Source organism: Rhinoderma darwinii, chromosome 1 (genome assembly GCF_050947455.1).
Source record: "Rhinoderma darwinii isolate aRhiDar2 chromosome 1, aRhiDar2.hap1, whole genome shotgun sequence".
Lineage (NCBI taxonomy): Eukaryota > Metazoa > Chordata > Amphibia > Anura > Rhinodermatidae > Rhinoderma > Rhinoderma darwinii.
The window spans coordinates 658,257,712-658,276,620 of record NC_134687.1 but is presented as its reverse complement, the minus strand read 5'-3'; the positions used below and the strand labels follow the sequence as shown (position 1 = coordinate 658,276,620).

The following is an 18,909-nucleotide window of genomic DNA, read 5'->3' as shown; positions in this document are numbered from 1 at the left end:
GGGAGGCTGGAAGACACTGGGAGACCATAAGCAAGACGAACAACGGGAAAACTAACAACGCTCTGGCAAAGGGCAAGAGGGCAGAGCCCTTTTTATAGCCCAGGGCATCCTGGGCCAGATTACAGCTTTTTCAAAAAACGCGCGCACTGGCCCTTTAAGGCCGTGCACGCTCGGGCGCGCGCACCCGCCGGAGACACTCGGAATCCGGAAGAGAGTGCCGGCGCCTGACTGGGGGACGACGCTGCAGGCAGGTAAGCTGTCCATGGCCACGGCCGTCGGGGTTAACGACCGATCGACGGACCGTGGCGATAGACGTTACAGTATCCCCCCTCTTACGCCCCCTCTTCTTGGGGCCAGAGCGTACGGTCACGGTCACAGGGTATGACTGTCACGGACACAGGGTATGTGGACCCACTAGGCCGCTCCGCCGTAGCGGGGAGGCAGCTGACCAGGTCACAGTCTATGCGGAAGTCAATGGCAGACAGTAATGCTTGGGTACCTGAAATAGTCCCGGCGGTGGCTGTGGCTTCAGCACGGATGGAGGCAGATGCGGCAGGTGGCGCCAGACGTGGCGGGCAGTATCCGATGAAGCGGAAGACACTTGGCGTGGCAGATGACACTTGGCGTGGCAGATGACACTTGGCGTGGCAGATGACACTTGGCGCTGGTAGGCACAGGAACTGGATACGGGATAAGGAATACAGGAGCAAGGTACACTGGGAGGCTGGAAGACACTGGGAGACCATAAGCAAGACGAACAACGGGAAAACTAACAACGCTCTGGCAAAGGGCAAGAGGGCAGAGCCCTTTTTATAGCCCAGGGCATCCGGGGCCAGATTACAGCTTTTTCAAAAAACGCGCGCACTGGCCCTTTAAGGCCGTGCACGCGCGGGCGCGCGCACCCGCCGGAGACACTCGGAATCCGGAAGAGAGTGCCGGCGCCTGACTGGGGGACGACGCTACAGGCAGGTAAGCTGTCCATGGCCACGGCCGTCGGGGTTAACGACCGATCGACGGGCCGTGGCCATAGACGTTACACCTGTTTGCTGCTTTGCAATGGCATTTTAGCAGCTGCTCTCCTAATCCTATTAATTTGTCTGGCAGAAATCTTCCTCATTATGCCTTTATCTGAATGAACCCGTCTGTGCTCTGAATGAGCCACAAATATTTTCACAGTACGATGATCACGCCTAAGTTTTCTTGAAATATCCAATGTTTTCATACCTTGTCCAAGGTATTGCACTATTTCACCCTTTTCGGCAGCAGAGAGATCCTTTTTCTTTCCCATATTGCTTGAAACCTGTGGCCTGCTTAATAATGTGGAACGTCCTTCTTAAGTAGTTTTCCTTTGATTGGGAACACCTGGCAAACTAATTATCACAGGTGTCTGAGTTTGATTACAATGATCCAAAGAGCCCTAAGACACAATACCATCCATGAGCTTAATTGAAAAACTAATAATTAAATGTTTATGACACTTAAATCCAATGTGCATAATAATTTGAAACACGGTGTATGTTAAAAAAGACAAATATTCACATGGGGCATCTGTACGGTCAGTCTGGATTCCCCTGCAGCGTGGGAGAATATATAAATACAGTAATAAGATGCGAGGTTTATGGTGACAATTCAGCTTCTCTGCTTTGTAAGTAAACCAGGCTCTTCATTTCTTCCTTATATCCACAATACTTTTTCTTCATTGATCCCGATTACAATTTAATTCAGGTAATTACAGGATGATTCAAAAAGGATGGTGCAAAAGTAGAGGCCTGTAGTTAAATTAAAATCAGTGGTAAATGGCCATTGACTGAAAATCAAAGAAAAACTGGCTTAGTTGCCGATAGCAACCAATCACAGCACAGATGTCATTTTCCAGAGCCAAATTCGAAATGTGCTTGCATAGTATGACATAAGATGGCGACATCGAAGCAAAAAATAGCTTTTTCTGTGTTGTAATCTGCAAGAATAAGGTTTGTCGTGGCAATAGAGTGAAAATTTCAGAATAAATTTGGTAAATGTGTTCTGTATAGAAACTGCATTTCACATTGGGTGATGCAATTAGAAACCACTGGGTGTTTAGGTCATAGGAAAAGTCTGGGCCAACCAAAGATATGGGATGAGACAGTGAGAAGGATCCAAGACGTGTACGATCAGGCTGACTAGTATGGAACTACTAGTCAGCCTGGTCGAAAATGCCAGCGTTTTAAGCCATACAGATTACAACTTCAAGAACTGAAACCAGACGATAAACCGAAACGCAGTGACTTTTGCATTCTTTCAGGGCCGATTGGAAGAGGAAGAATTCGCTGAAAGGCTGGTATGGGTCTCAGTGGAAAGGTCAATCGCCACAATGTCAGACTTTGGGACTCAGAAAAACCATGCGCCCTTATCGAGCACAGGAGGGACCCAAAAGTAATCGTGTACTGTAAAATGAGAAGGCACAAAGTCTACGGTCCCTTCTTTTTCGCTGAGAATACGGTCAGTGGCCACATCTACCTGGACATGTTAAAGGAATGTCTTATGCCACAGATAGAGGAAGATCTGCCAAACATAGTCTATCAGTAGGATGGTGCACCTCCACATTTTCATTTGGACGTTCGCCGATACTTGCCAGAAACAACGATTCACCAATTTTGCGCTGGCCTCTACGATCACCAGATCTAACATCTTACGACTTGTATCTGTGGGGGTTACATCACGGACTTAGTGTATCTGCCCCCCAGCCACATGATCTGAATGAACTCAGACAACGCATCACTAAAACAGTGGAGTACATATCCAAGGATAGGCTGGCACCCATCCAGACAGCACTGGACTACCGCCTAGACATCTGGCGTGTCACCAATGGAAATCACCTTGAATATTTTTAGTGCAGATAAAACTTGGATAGATAGTCTTTTCATGTTATTAAATTTGTGTTACATTCTCTCGGTTATGAATACCGAGGCTATAATTTTGCACCATCCTTTTTTAATTGCCCTGTATAATTTGGGTGCTTGGCAGGCTAATTCCATCTAAAAAATGAACACTCTTGAGGGTACCTACACACACAATGTTTCTATTAAGAATGCCATGCTTTTGTTTGGTTTTTCCTTGGCATATTTTGAGTGGCAAATACCGCTGCAAACAGATGTTAGCAGGAAGTCATTAGGGATGATTACACACAAGGGTTAAATCTTTTGTGATGTTTTATTCCTTTTATCTTGCATTTTTTTTAGATCAATGGCATTTTAAAAAAGAGATTACAGCATGGGGTTGATTAGGTGTTTTTCTATATAGGAAAAAAAACACTTCTAAAAAATAAACATTAAAAATGTGTTTAAGAAAGATGGCACCGAAAAAATGCATAAAATTGAAGTCCTTTAAAAGAAATAAACAAAACTCAATAAGTTTCTGTGAAGGAAGATTTAATGTCTGAGTAATCTGATGTATTATTTTTTTTTTCTCTTATAGCATTTCACCCATTCCAAACAAGAATATGATTTCTTCTCTATGTAAATTTTCTGATACATTAAAAAAAATGTATTTTCTTGTATAACATTTTTACATTAATATGGCTTCTCCCCAACATGACTTCTCTGATGAACCCTAAGTTTGGTTTTAGTAATAAAACATTTCTCACATTCTGAACATGAATATGGTTTCTCTCCTGTGTGAATTCTCTCATGTATAACAAGATATGATTTTTGTGTAAAACATTTCCCACATTCTGAACATGAATATGGTTTCTCTCCTGTGTGAATTCTCTCATGTGTAACAAGATATGATTTACGTGCAAAACATTTCACACATTGTGAACATGAATATGGCTTCTCTCCTGTGTGAATTCTCTCATGTGTGACATGATGTGATTTATGTGCAAAACATTTCCCACATTGTGAACATGAATATGGCTTCTCTCCTGTGTGAATTCTCTCATGTGTTACAAAACTTGATTGATCTGAAAAACATTTCCCACATTCTGAACATGAATATGGCTTCTCTCCTGTGTGAATTCTCTCATGTTTGACAAAATGTGATTTATATGCAAAACATTTCCCACATTCTGAACATGAATACGGCATCTCTCCTGTGTGACTTCTCTCATGTTTAACAAGATATGATTTTTGTGCAAAACATTTCCCACATTGTGAACATGAATATGGCTTCTCTCCTGTGTGAATTCTCTCATGTTTAACAAGACTTGATTGATCTGAAAAACATTTCCCACATTCTGAACATGAATATGGCTTCTCTCCTGTGTGAATTCTCTCATGTTTGACAAGATGCGATTTATATGCAAAACATTTCCCACATTCTGAACATGAATACGGCTTCTCTCCTGTGTGAATTCTCTCATGTTTAACAAGACTTGATTGATCTGAAAAACATTTCCCACATTCTGAACATGAAAATGGCTTCTCTCCTGTGTGAATTCTCTCATGTTTGACAAGATGTGATTTATATGCAAAACATTTCCCACATTCTGAACATGAATACGGCTTCTCTCCTGTGTGAGTTCTATGATGCTTAATATGTTTTGATTTATATGTAAAACATTTCTCCCATTCTGAACATGAATATGGCTTCTCTTCCGTGTGACTTCTCTGATGTATAACAAAATTTGTTTGATCTGTAAAGCACTTTCCACATTCGGAACAGGAGTATGGCTTCTCCTCTATGTGAATTCCTCTGATGGTAAAAAGACCTGAGCTTTTTGTGAACTGTTTACCACATTGAAAACTTTTATTCCCTTTCTGAGCTGTACTTGTGGTAGCAATCTGGGATTGGTCAGGAGAAGGTTCCTCATGAATAGTGGAATTATATGATAGTTCTGTACTGTGAAGTCCTGGATGTACATTAAGGATAATGGGGATTTCTTCTGAAGACTGCTGCACAATATCTTTAACTTCTACTTTATAATTTAGCGGTAACATGAAGTCTCCCTCAGAGTTCTTACTGGGATTTTCTGTTAGGATTAAAAACAGTTTTGTAATTCTTTTTTTTTTTTAAACAACAATATAGACAAATTGATAACATTCATATTCGGCTGAAAACACACACGTTTTGATAGGGTTTTTGATGCAGTTTGAGCTGCAGTTTCCATAGCCAAAGAAAGCAATGGATCCAGCAGGAAGAAAAAATATAAGCCATTCCTTTTAAATCCCTGCCTGACATTGGCTAAAACAAACTGCTCCAAGAACTGCCACAAAAACGCCTGTGTGATTCCTTATAACACTTTAAAATACAAAAATTACAAAGTCCAGGATTCTGGTTTGCGGCCAGTCACCACATTTATTACATAAACATTTGAAAATCATAACCTTGTCTGGCAATCCCGCCTGTTCTCTGCCAACACATTTCTGCAACAAATCTGCTGTCGTGTGAATTTACTCTTAGTCCTCCTTTACACAATTTTATTTTCCGCATTTTTTGTCTTGACCATCATGCGTTTTTTTACATTGCAATTCATACATTAAAAACATGCACTTTTTTTCTGCCATTATTCATGTCCTAAAGAGTAGCCTATGAGAAAACACCAGAAAAAAAAAAAATAACCCAGAGCATGCTGCATTTTTTTGCAAATGCCACGAACCCAAAAAAACTGCACCAAAAGGCCAGAAATATAAATGCATTGTCTATTTTATATTTCACTATAGACTGTTAGTTAACATATGGCTGCAGCGGTTTTGGGCAAAAAAACAAAAAAGGCAGAAAAAATTCCACGAAAAAACGTTCTGTGTGTGAAACCGCCGCCACAGCATCAAGGCTGGAGGTGTCACAGCGAGCCCCTATCAGTATTGATTGCGGTGTTTAAGTAGTTAAACTGAGTTTCCTCAGATCCCGGCTGTTAGTGCAGATGTTAATCACAGCGGGTACCCCCAAAATCTGATGCGAAGCCTAGTGCATGACCGGAGTCATAGATCACCCTGTAGAGTACTTCTATGTGCAGTCACAGCTCCCTCAGGTCCTGCACTATGTATAACACATTGTCTGACGTGTTACTGTAATGTAGAACTAAGGAGGAACCTCACCTTAACAAACCTCCCAATTCACTTTCTAATGTCATTATTACTTACCTGTGGTAATACCTCCTGGAATTTCCTCCTCCACTTCACTGTTACACGGTTGATCACCCCTCACCCGCTCTTCTTCTTCATCCTCCGCTTTATTATTACTCAGATCTTCCCCCTGATTTCATATAGGTAACAATTCAGTACAATACAGCGGAGAGTGCGAAGCATCTAACAGATCAACATAAGAAACCACCAAAATCTATGACCACATCTATGACCGCAGGACCAAAAAGCTCCACACCCCCCTATATAGATCTGGTATAGGGCTCAGTTTCATCTACCTGATGATTCTCTGGGACATTGTGATTTTCCTCTGGACAGTCCTGGGAATACAGAGGACTGGGACATCTCTCTGGTGGATTTCTCCTACTGGATCCATCTGTAGGAAACACATAGTGACTGAATACATGACTACTGTATATCTATCTATATATCACACACTTCTCTCTACACATTACATGTTTATTGATCAGAGCAGAATCTACAATGTCGTGCTTCTCACCACCTGCGCCACGGTCCCAGTGCTTTGTAAGCTGCAGGCCTATCTTAGTGAATACTGAAAAATGAAACAAAAAGGACACGGCGCCAAAACTTGCGGAATCAATAAATAATGAGCGGAGAGAACGCACATAAATGCTCACCTCCAAGGTTGTAAATTACCGGCATGTAATTCGTAGTAGAAAAGCTGCTGCCAATCCCAACGCAAACTTCCACGAGGTTGCCAAGGTAGTAGAAATACAATAGGAAAAAATGGGATACACGGCGCTGCTTAATGTAATTAATGTGATTAATTTAATAACGGAGAATGCTACGCGTTTCGACGCCGGACCGGCGTCTTCATCAGGCATATCAACAGGATAGTACAAAAAAACACATATATATATACACAGATGTACAAAATGGAAAACAAATTCATTGGGCCAATTCAGACCAGCCTCCTGGCCAAAAAACCGCCAAAACCAGCAGGTCAAAGTTCAGCAATGTCAAAAACAAGGTAAACAGTAAAAGGGGGGTGAATACAGGTCACAAATGGGTTGCTAACAGACATTAATTGACATTAAAAGCCACATTTAGTAAAGTTAACAGATAAGCACAATGGAGAATGATCCGTTGAGTCAGAGAAAAAGGGGGTTGATACACATAATAAAAACATTATATTGTACATAAAAGTTTATTTTATGTGATATGTGAGAGGAATATACGATCTGGCGTTGTCAGGTAGATAGTGAGATGATACGATGCCAAAAAACAGTACGGGATCTTAATAGAACGCATAGTGGAGCGTTGTCATGGTGACCGTAAACACAGACATACCGGAAGAGAGGGGAAACTATGATGGAACGCACGGTGGAGCGCAGGGCGCAGAGAATGCGCAGGGGGGAGGTTTTACCCAAAGGCAAATAAGCCTATATTTGTATTTAAGGAGGCATCGATAGCAAACTAGAAGCGGATAGAAGATATGTTTATTATAAATTTATCAAAGATAGTATAAAGACTATGGAAATTGTGGTCATAACGACCACTAGTAGCTACGGTGGCCGGGCAGGTTCAAGCCGTTTTCTGGAAACGAAAACGCACATGACACTGGACAGATGGTGCATGAAAGGAAGAAAAGTAGGATCAATGCAAGGAGTCAGAAGAGCAGCTAAATGAGACATATAGCACAATTGTATCATAATTAGAGCAATTGGACAGGGAATACCCTGTAGATGGGTATGCCATATACATTTGCAAAAAATAAAATAAGAGGTTGAATTGAAAAAAACGTAATGCTTGATTGTGAAAATATATATAACATCAATACATACCCTCAATAAAGGGTGGAGAGGGGGGGGGGGGGGGTTGGGGGGTTTGCAATGAGGGGAAAGGAGAATTCATATCTAGGAGTGTTAATAAATATATGTATTAAAATTGCAAATATATCAATAAAATTAAAATCAATATTAATAAATTAAAATTAATAAAATTAGATATATAGGAAAATGAAGAGTATTGACATTAGTCCAGCGCGGACTCTGCAATATCATTAAGGCCATTTGGATATAAAGTCACCAGTTTGTATATCCAAAAATTTTCCCTTTGCTTCAATCTAATCTATTGGATATATCAAGAGGTATTTTTTCAATGGGGGTTACAGTGATAGTCAAAATTGCACTTATGTTCAGTGGCACAGTGGCGGGACACGCTATGTTTTTCAAAACCAGTCCTGACATTAAATCTATGTTTATTGACCCTACATCTGAGGGTTTGAGTGGTACGACCCACATATTGTCGATCACACGTGCATTGTAACAGGTAGATGACGTAGTCACTACCACAATTAAGAAAACTTTTTATCGGGAAACTTTCATTCGTAATTATAGAAGTGAAGTGCGTTTTTTTATTTGCAATGTTTATACAACAAAGACATCTGGATTTGCCACAACGATAAGACCCATTAATAATTAGTGATGTTTTCGGAGGGTCTTGAGTAATTTTATGTAGTTTGCTAGGCGCAATCATATTTCTTAGCGTTTTAGCCCTTCTATATGTGATCTTGGGCCTGATGGGAAGGATGCTTTTCATGAATTGGTCATCTTTTAGAATGTGCCAATGTTTCAGAAGTATAGAGCTAATTAGTTTGCTCCCTTTGTTAAAAGTAGTGATAAAATTACAGTTAAAAATCGGTCGATTTCACAACAGCTTGGGCTGTAGGGTTAATACATTCAGATTGCGTTAAAGAGGCTCTGTCACCAGATTTTGCAACCCCTATCTGCTATTGCAGCAGATCGGCGCTGGAATGTAGATTACAGTAACGTTTTTATTTTTCAAAAACGAGCATTTTTGGCCAAGTTATGACCATTTTCGTATTTATGCAAATGAGGCTTGCAAAAGTACAACTGGGCGTGTTGAAAAGTAAAAGTACAACTGGGCGTGTATTATGTGCGTACATCGGGGTGTGTTTACTACTTTTACTAGCTGGCCGTTCTGATGAGAAGTATCAAATACCAAAATTGGTGTTATTAAGGTGGCTAACCCAATCTAAAATTACAGTTGCATCACCTTTGATGATGAAGAAAAGGTCATCTATGTAGCGTTTGTAAAAAATAATATTATCCTTAAAATTATGGTCACCGTATATGTAAAAGTCTTCAAAGACCCCCATGTACAGGTTAGCATATGACGGGGCAAATCTTGACCCCATCGCACAGCCCTTTACCTGTCTATAGAATTTACCCTCAAATGTGAACACATTACGTTTAAGTATAAAATCAATAGAGTCCATTAAAAAATTTATCTGATTATTCGGAAAACGAGGGTCAGAAGTTAAATAGGTTAAAGACGCTTGCATGCCAAGATCATGTGGGATATTTGTGTAAAGCGATGTCACATCCGCAGTTAAAAACCATAGGTCCGTAAAATCGTGGACGGTTTGCAGTTTATACAGTTCTCTGATTAGATGGGTAGAGTCTTTAAGGTAGGACGGTAGTTTGACCACATGTGTTTGGAGATGAATATCTATGAAATGTGATGTTACTAGTCATGGACCCTATCCCTGAGATAATGGGTCTGCCAGGGGGATTTGATAGGGATTTGTGAATCTTTGGTAAATGGTAAAGAAATGGAGTGGTAGGGAATGGACCAGTTAAAAATGTTTTTTCTTTTTTGTTTAAAATCTGATCAATATAAGCCGTTTCAAGAAGGGATTTATATTCAAGTTGGAATGTTGGTATTGGATTGTACTGCAGTCTCCCATAATAATTTATATCGGACAATAGTCTGTAGGCCTCATTGGTATAATCTACACGGTCCTGAATTATAATCCCACCACCCTTGTCGGCAGACCGTATAACTATTTTGTGGTTTTTTTGTAGACTAACCTGTACATGGGGGCCTTTGAAGACTTTTACATATACGGTGACCATAATTTTAAGGATAATATTATTTTTTACAAACGCTACATAGATGACCTTTTCTTCATCATCAAAGGGGATGCAACTGTAATTTTAGATTGGGTTAGCCACCTTAATAACAACAATTTTGGTATTTCATTCACGCATACATCGTCTCCTGAACGAATAGACTTTTTAGATTTAACAATTGAAAAAAATGGCCACCTTTTAAAGGAACAGTGTCACCCCAAAAAATTTTTTAATATCAGTTTGATGTTAGTGCTTTATTAAAAACGTTTGGATTAATTTGTGTGTTTGTGTGTTACTTTTTCTTATTTTTACACTTTTTCTTCCCTATGGGGGCTGCCATTTTTTTTTCCATTTCTGTATGTGTCGATTAACGACACATACAGACATGGAATACGGCAGCTCCAGTCCCACAGGGACTGCGAACGGGGGCCCGTTCCATCCACTATGGTGTACGCCGCTGTGTGGGAACGGCGCATGCGCCGCTCCCACACAGTTCAATTTGAAATGCGCGCCGTCCGGCGCCATTTTCCTATGGACCGGAAGTCGCGGCCGGACAGTAAGATTACTACTTCCGGTCGCGGCTTCCGTACTTGTGCACATGGAGCAGCGGCAGCAGACTGAGCGGACGGACCGGAGGGAGCGGCGGCGACTGGAGCAGGTAAGGGGTTTCTATGTATGTTCGTGTTTTACTGTGTGTTTACTACTGTATGTTAACCTACTACACTGTGTGTTAGCTCAAAACATGGCGACACAAAGTGTAGGAGGTTAGACCGTTCAATCCCCTCGTTTCTCCCGGCACTAGCCAGGATAAAGGAGGGGGGGGGGGGATTATGAGAGCTCACTAGAGCGAGGGATTTTTACCCAATTTTGCAGCATAAAGCAATGTGGTTGCTTTACCACATGCAATGCTGCAATTTTGGGAATGGCTCCATCTAGTGACCAGCAATGGGAAATATTATAAATTAGAATCCAATTTATAATATTTCCTGACTCGTGAAAAAAAAATACAAAATTAGAACAATGTTTAATCACCTACACACTAATTGTTTAACTAAAAAAAAAAACATGTTTTGCTGGCAACACATTCCCTTTAAGTACCAAAACACATTTTAAAGGAGTTGACGTTAACAGCTATCTGAATTTTAAAAGTGCACATTACCGTCCATGGCTAAAGAATGTACCTTTTGGCCAATTCAAACGAATAAGAAAGAACTGTACTAACGATAAAGATTTCTCCATTGAATGCAATATTTTGAAAAAAAGGTTTAAACATAAAAACTTTCCAACTAGTCTGATCATGGGGGCAGAGTCTAGAGCGAAAGTGTTAACGCAATCTGAATGTATTAACCCTACAGCCCAAGCTGTTGTGAAATCGACCGATTTTAATTGTAATTTTATCACTACTTTTAATAAAGGGAGCAAACTAATTAGCTCTATACTTCTGAAACATTGGCACATTCTAAAAAATGACCAATTCATGAAAAGTATCCTTCCCATCAGGCCCAAGATCACATATAGAAGGGCTAAAACGCTAAGAAATATGATTGCGCCTAGCAAACTACATAAAATTACTCAAGACCCTCCGAAAACATCACTAATTATTAATGGGTCTTATCGTTGTGGCAAATGCAGATGTCTTTGTTGTATAAACATTGCAAATAAAAAAACGCACTTCACTTCTATAATTACGAATGAAAGTTTCCCGATAAAAAGTTTTCTTAATTGTGGTAGTGACTACGTCATCTACCTGTTACAATGCACGTGTGATCGACAATATGTGGGTCGTACCACCCAAACCCTCAGATGTAGGGTCAATAAACATAGATTTAATGTCAGGACTGGTTTTGAAAAACATAGCGTGTCCCGCCACTGTGCCACTGAACATAAGTGCAATTTTGACTATCACTGTAACCCCCATTGAAAAAATACCTCTTGATATATCCAATAGATTAGATTGAAGCAAAGGGAAAATTTTTGGATATACAAACTGGTGACTTTATATCCAAATGGCCTTAATGATATTGCAGAGTCCGCGCTGGACTAATGTCAATACTCTTCATTTTCCTATATATCTAATTTTATTAATTTTAATTTATTAATATTGATTTTAATTTTATTGATATATTTGCAATTTTAATACATATATTTATTAACACTCCTAGATATGAATTCTCCTTTCCCCTCATTGCAAACCCCCCAACCCCCCCCTCTCCTCCCTTTATTGAGGGTATGTATTGATGTTATATATATTTTCACAATCAAGCATTACGTTTTTTTCAATTCAACCTCTTATTTTATTTTTTGCAAATGTATATGGCATACCCATCTACAGGGTATTCCCTGTCCAATTGCTCTAATTATGATACAATTGTGCTATATGTCTCATTTAGCTGCTCTTCTGACTCCTTGCATTGATCCTACTTTTCTTCCTTTCATGCACTATCTGTCCAGTGTCATGTGCGTTTTCGTTTCCAGAAAACGGCTTGAACCTGCCCGGCCACCGTAGCTACTAGTGGTCGTTATGACCACAATTTCCATAGTCTTTATACTATCTTTGATAAATTTATAATAAACACATCTTCTATCCGCTTCTAGTTTGCTATCAATGCCTCCTTAAATACAAATATAGGCTTATTTGCCTTTGGGTAAAACCTCCCCCCTGCGCATTCTCTGCGCCCTGCGCTCCACCGTGCGTTCCATCATAGTTTCCCCTCTCTTCCGGTATGTCTGTGTTTACGGTCACCATGACAACGCTCCACTATGCGTTCTATTAAGATCCCGTACTGTTTTTTGGCATCGTATCATCTCACTATCTCCCTGACAACGCCAGATCGTATATTCCTCTCACATATCACATAAAATATACTTTTATGTACAATATAATGTTTTTATTATGTGTATCAACTCCCTTTTTCTCTGACTCAACGGATCATTCTCCATTGTGCTTATCTGTTAACTTTACTAAATGTGGCTTTTAATGTCAATTAATGTCTGTTAGCAACCCATTTGTGACCTGTATTCACCCCCCTTTTACTGTTTACCTTGTTTTTGACATTTTTGACATTGCTGAACTTTGACCTGCTGGTTTTTTGGCCAGGAGGCTGGTCTGAATTGGCCCAATAAATTTGTTTTCCATTTTGTAAATCTGTGTATATATATGTGTTTTTTTGTACTATCCTGTTGATATGCCTGATGAAGACGCCGGTCCGGCGTCGAAACGCGTAGCATTCTCCGTTATTAAATTAATCACATTAATTACATTAAGCAGCGCCGTGTATCCCGTTTTTTCCTATTGTATTTCTACTATCTTAGTGAAAGGCGGGGAGCTGGCGGTTTTCTGCTCTGCCATAGTATTCAACTGTTGCATGCTCGACCACCGCTCCTTCAGTTCTCCTCATTGAGGTTGAGCAGTGACGAGGACCAGGGGGCTCAAGACCCTCATACTTACGATCGTGGGGTCCCAGCGCTCAGACAATTATTACCAATTTTATGGATAGGTGATAATTCTCGATTCTGGGAACACCAATTTAAGAAGCATTAAGGGACTTGAAATATGCACTGACTATATTTTATTTTGAATATTTAATTAAAGTCTCAAATAAAGAGAGAAGTTTAGGACATTTTTTTTTTTTTACGTTTTATGTGATTGTTAGGGGGGTAAAGCACCCCTCTGCTCTGACCAAGAGTGGGGTACCGAGCCGGGGACCGCGTTTGTCATTAATATATACTTATAGGACATATGGACCGTGATTATTATTATTCTTTTAAGTGCAGAACTATTAACCCCTTAATGACCAGTCTATTTTAGACCTTAATGACCAAGATATTTTTTAAGTTTTTCCATCGTCGCATTCCAAGAGCTATAACTTTTTTATTTTAGCTATATAAGATCTTGTTTTTTGCGGGACAAGTTGTAATTTTTAATACCACCATTTTGGGGTACATAAAATATATTGATTAACTTTTATTAACTTTTTTTTGGGGGGGGGGGGGGAAGAAAGAAAAAAACAGCAATTTCGCCACACTTTTTTGCGTCCTAAATTTACAACGTTTACTGTGTGGTATAAAGAACAATAACTTTATTCAGCGGGTTGTTACGATTGCAATGATACCAAATTTGTATAGATTTTTTATGTTTTACTACTTTTACACAGCAAAAACACTTTTTTTTCAATATTTGTTTTCGCATCTCCATATTTGAAGAGCCATAACTTTTTTATTTTTTCGCTGATGCAGTTGTATGAGGGCTTTTTTTTTGCGGGGCGACCTGTCGTTTTTATTGGTACCATTTTGGAGTAGATGAGACTTTTTGATCACTTTTTATCACATTTTTTTTAAGACAGGATTCAAAGAAAACAGCAATTTTTGCATTGTTTTTTAGTTTTTTAATAATGAAGCATTTTGTAAGGGGAAAAAGTGGGTGTTTCATATTTTTTTCACTTTTTATTAAAAACGCTTTTTTTACTTTTACTAGTCCCACTAGGGGACTTTACTATGCAATCGATCGATCGCATTTATAATACACTGCAATACTTCTGTATTGCAGTGTATTAGTGCCTGTCCGTGTAAAACGGACAGGCATCTGCAAGGCCATGCCTCTGGCATGACCTAGCAGGTATACAATACAGGCTTACCTGGGGACCTTTATTAGGCCCCTCGGCTGCCATAGAAGACACCGACACTGTGCGATCACACGCAGGGTGCCGGTGGGGTAAAAGAGGGAGCTCCCTCCCTTTCCCTAAATCCACTCAGATGCGGCGCTCGCTATTGAGCGCCGCATCTGAGGGGTTAAGCGGCTGAGATCGATACTTATATCGCTCTTACCCGCTAGAACAGGGATGCCCCCAGCCCTCAGCTACCTCTGGTAACTGAGAGCAGGGAGATTTAACGGCTCCCTGCTTTGTTTATTTATTCCAATGCAGTGCCGTAAAAAGGCTATTGCATCGGAATAAAGCGGTCACTAATGGGTTAAAGGGTTTACCAGGAGAACGTCTCATCCATGAGCAGAAGAGAAGACTCCAGTATTAGTAGATCTCACACTGAACCTGCAGAACATCTTTCCACATGATTGTCATGTCCGCTGTTCCACATGGTAGAACTTTACACTCAGCTGTAGAGATTATAGGAGAAGCGCAGATCAGTCACTGGTTATATAAGACTATGTTCACACACAAGTCACTGTCCCACTCATCTGATTGTGGTTAATAAAAAGTCATACACCTGCTGCACAATCAACAACATTCAGATATATAGAAACTTCTACAACAAATCTGTGATCATCTCCTAGTGCAGCACTGCAGCAAAGTGAGGAACGTGTGATCAGAGATCAGGAATCACATGTCTGTATATACTGCACATGATGAAACTAACACTGCAACAATAATCGAATAATATATCAATATCTCACCTTGTGATGTGCGCGGCCGGTAGTTCTCCATCATGACCTCCTCGTACAGATCCTTGTGTCCTTCTAGATACTCCCACTCCTCCATGGAGAAATAGACAGTGACATCCTGACACCTTATAGGAACCTGACACACACAATGATACAGTCATTACCCAGACACCTCCAGTGCTGTTACTGTAGAATTTCCCAGCAGTGTCACCTCTCCAGTCAGCAGCTCAGTCATCTTGTAGATCAGTTCTAAGATCTTCTTCTCATGTATCCGGGAGTGAGGGGGAGGCTCTGTGATGGGGCTCTGACTACTGCTACATCCTCCTGACTCATGGATGATGGGAGTCGTACAGTCACCCGATGTCTTCTTCACTATTGTGTACTCCTGTGTATGGAGAGAGGCACTTAGAGAACTGAACACAGTATTCCCTCCCTCAGTAGAGAAGGAGATTGTGACCCTGCTGTATAGAGCTCTAGTGACCCCACATCTGTAATACTGGAGACCTCACCTACAAAAAGACATTGAGAAATAGAGAGAGGCCAAAACTAAAAAGGAAATAATATTGGGGGGGGGGGGGAGGACTAGACGGACCGTGTGCTTTCCTCCTGCCGTCATCTTCTATGTTTCTATATAGATGTCATCCTGATCCTCCTGGTTCGTTGTCATTCTCATTGCTCTACATTACTATTGCTGCATTGGTGACATGACACATAACTGACCATATTGGTGGCTGATCTTTGGCTTTTCTGCTGGTGGCTTCTTGACGTCACTTGGAAGGTCTGGACGCTGTTATACAGGACACTGGATTCTTCCTATTACTTCCTATTATGTATTGTCCCTTCCCTATGTGTGACTTGTTCTATAATGTAGAAAAGTTTACCTCTCCGCTCAACAGGTAGATGATCTCCAAGGTGAAGTCTAATATTCTTCTGCTCATCTCATTCCTGTCCTTGTCCATCCTTGGTGGGTCACTCAGGAGAAGGAGCGTTGTGGAGGAGAAGATGAGAAAACTGGAGGATCTGGAGGATCTAGTACTACAGACGTCTTTATGAAGAAAGGAGAAGATGGAAATCATACAGGGGACAACATCATGTGTGACATACAGAACCTCACTTATTCATCATTGAGAGAAACATCTTCTCAGAGCCGTCACCACATGGAATAAAGGGGTATTCCCAACACAGACATTTCTCCCCAGGATATGCCAGAAATGTCTGATAGATGCGGCTCCACCTCTGGCTTATTTGCCTTTGGGTAAAACCTCCCCCCTGCGCATTCTCTGCGCCCTGCGCTCCACCATGCGTTCCATCATAGTTTCCCCTCTCTTCCGGTATGTCTGTGTTTACGGTCACCATGACAACGCTCCACTATGCGTTCTATTAAGATCCCGTACTGTTTTTTGGCATCGTATCATCTCACTATCTCCCTGACAACGCCAGATCGTATATTCCTCTCACATATCACATAAAATATACTTTTATGTACAATATAATGTTTTTATTATGTGTATCAACTCCCTTTTTCTCTGACTCAACGGATCATTCTCCATTGTGCTTATCTGTTAACTTTACTAAATGTGGCTTTTAATGTCAATTAATGTCTGTTAGCAACCCATTTGTGACCTGTATTCACCCCCCTTTTACTGTTTACCTTGTTTTTGACATTTTTGACATTGCTGAACTTTGACCTGCTGGTTTTGGCGGTTTTTTGGCCAGGAGGCTGGTCTGAATTGGCCCAATGAATTTGTTTTACATTTTGTACATCTGTGTATATATATATGTGTTTTTTTGTACTATCCTGTTGATATGCCTGATGAAGACGCCGGTCCGGCGTCGAAACGCGTAGCATTCTCCGTTATTAAATTAATCACATTAATTACATTAAGCAGCGCCGTGTATCCCGTTTTTTCCTATTGTATTTCTACTATCTTAGTGAATGGTGGGGAGCTGGTGGTTTTCTGCTCTGCCATAGTATTCAACTGTTGCATGCTCGACCACCGCTCCTTCAGTTCTCCTCATTGAGGTTGAGCAGTGACGAGGACCAGGCGGCTCAAGACCCTCGTACTTACGATCGTGGGGTCCCAGCGCTCAGACAATTATTACCAATTTTATGGATAGGTGATAATTCTCGATTCTGGGAACACCAATTTAAGAAGCATTAAGGGACTTGAAATATGCACTGACTATATTTTATTTTGGATATTTAATTAAAGTCTCAAATAAAGAGAGGTTTAGGACATTTTTTTTTTTTTTACGTTTTATGTGATTGTTAGGGGGGTAAAGCACCCCTCTGCTCTGACCAAGAGTGGGGTACCGAGCCGGGGACCGCGTTTGTCATTAATATATACTTATAGGACATATGGACCGTGATTATTATTATTCTTTTAAGTGCAGAACTATTAACCCCTTAATGACCAGTCTATTTTAGACCTTAATGACCAAGATATTTTTTAAGTTTTTCCATCGTCGCATTCCAAGAGCTATAACTTTTTTATTTTAGCTATATAAGATCTTGTTTTTTGCGGGACAAGTTGTAATTTTTAATACCACCATTTTGGGGTACATAAAATATATTGATTAACTTTTATTAACTTTTTTTGGGGGGGGGGGAAAGAAAGAAAAAAACAGCAATTTCGCCACACTTTTTTGCGTCCTAAATTTACAACGTTTACTGTGTGGTATAAAGAACAATAACTTTATTCAGCGGGTTACGATTGCAATGATACCAAATTTGTATAGATTTTTTATGTTTTACTACTTTTACACAGCAAAAACACTTTTTTTTCAATATTTGTTTTCGCATCTCCATATTTGAAGAGCCATAACTTTTTTATTTTTTCGCTGATGCAGTTGTATGAGGGCTTTTTTTTTGCGGGGCGACCTGTCGTTTTTATTGGTACCATTTTGGAGTAGATGAGACTTTTTGATCACTTTTTATCACATTTTTTTTAAGACAGGATTCAAAGAAAAAAGCAATTTTTGCATTGTTTTTTAGTTTTTTAATAATAAAGCATTTTGTAAGGGGAAAAAGTGGGTGTTTCATATTTTTTTCACTTTTTATTAAAAACGCTTTTTTTACTTTTACTAGTCCCACTAGGGGACTTTACTATGCAATCGATCGATCGCATTTATAATACACTGCAATACTTCTGTATTGCAGTGTATTAGTGCCTGTCCGTGTAAAACGGACAGGCATCTGCAAGGCCATGCCTCTGGCATGACCTAGCAGGTATACAATACAGGCTTACCTGGGGACCTTTATTAGGCCCCTCGGCTGCCATAGAAGACACCGACACTGTGCGATCACACGCAGGGTGCCGGTGGGGTAAAAGAGGGAGCTCCCTCCCTTTCCCTAAATCCACTCAGATGCGGCGCTCGCTATTGAGCGCCGCATCTGAGGGGTTAAGCGGCTGAGATCGATACTTATATCGCTCTTACCCGCTAGAACAGGGATGCCCCCAGCCCTCAGCTACCTCTGGTAACGGAGAGCAGGGAGATTTAAAGGCTCCGTGCTCTGTTTATTTATTCCAATGCAGTGCCGTAAAAAGGCTATTGC

The 18,909-nt window shown here is 40.4% G+C and overlaps 2 protein-coding genes across 2 annotated transcripts; both read right to left on the bottom strand.

The window, feature by feature from the left end:
- Nucleotides 1-3,390: 3,390 nt before the first annotated feature.
- Nucleotides 3,391-6,133, bottom strand: LOC142664065 (uncharacterized). The gene is made up of 2 exons (XM_075842985.1): nt 6,060-6,133; nt 3,391-4,948 (listed from the first exon to the last, which is right to left on the bottom strand). The coding sequence occupies exon 2, from the start codon at nt 4,914-4,916 to the stop codon at nt 3,549-3,551; it is 1,368 nt and encodes a 455-aa protein (XP_075699100.1). The 5' UTR covers nt 4,917-4,948; nt 6,060-6,133; the 3' UTR covers nt 3,391-3,548.
- Nucleotides 6,134-15,513: 9,380 nt separating this feature from the next.
- On the bottom strand, nt 15,514-16,666 carry LOC142706162 (oocyte zinc finger protein XlCOF29-like). The gene is made up of 3 exons (XM_075848302.1): nt 16,603-16,666; nt 16,235-16,398; nt 15,514-15,738 (listed from the first exon to the last, which is right to left on the bottom strand). The coding sequence occupies exons 1-3, from the start codon at nt 16,664-16,666 to the stop codon at nt 15,514-15,516; spliced, it is 453 nt and encodes a 150-aa protein (XP_075704417.1).
- Between the last annotated feature and the right edge of the window lie 2,243 nt (nt 16,667-18,909).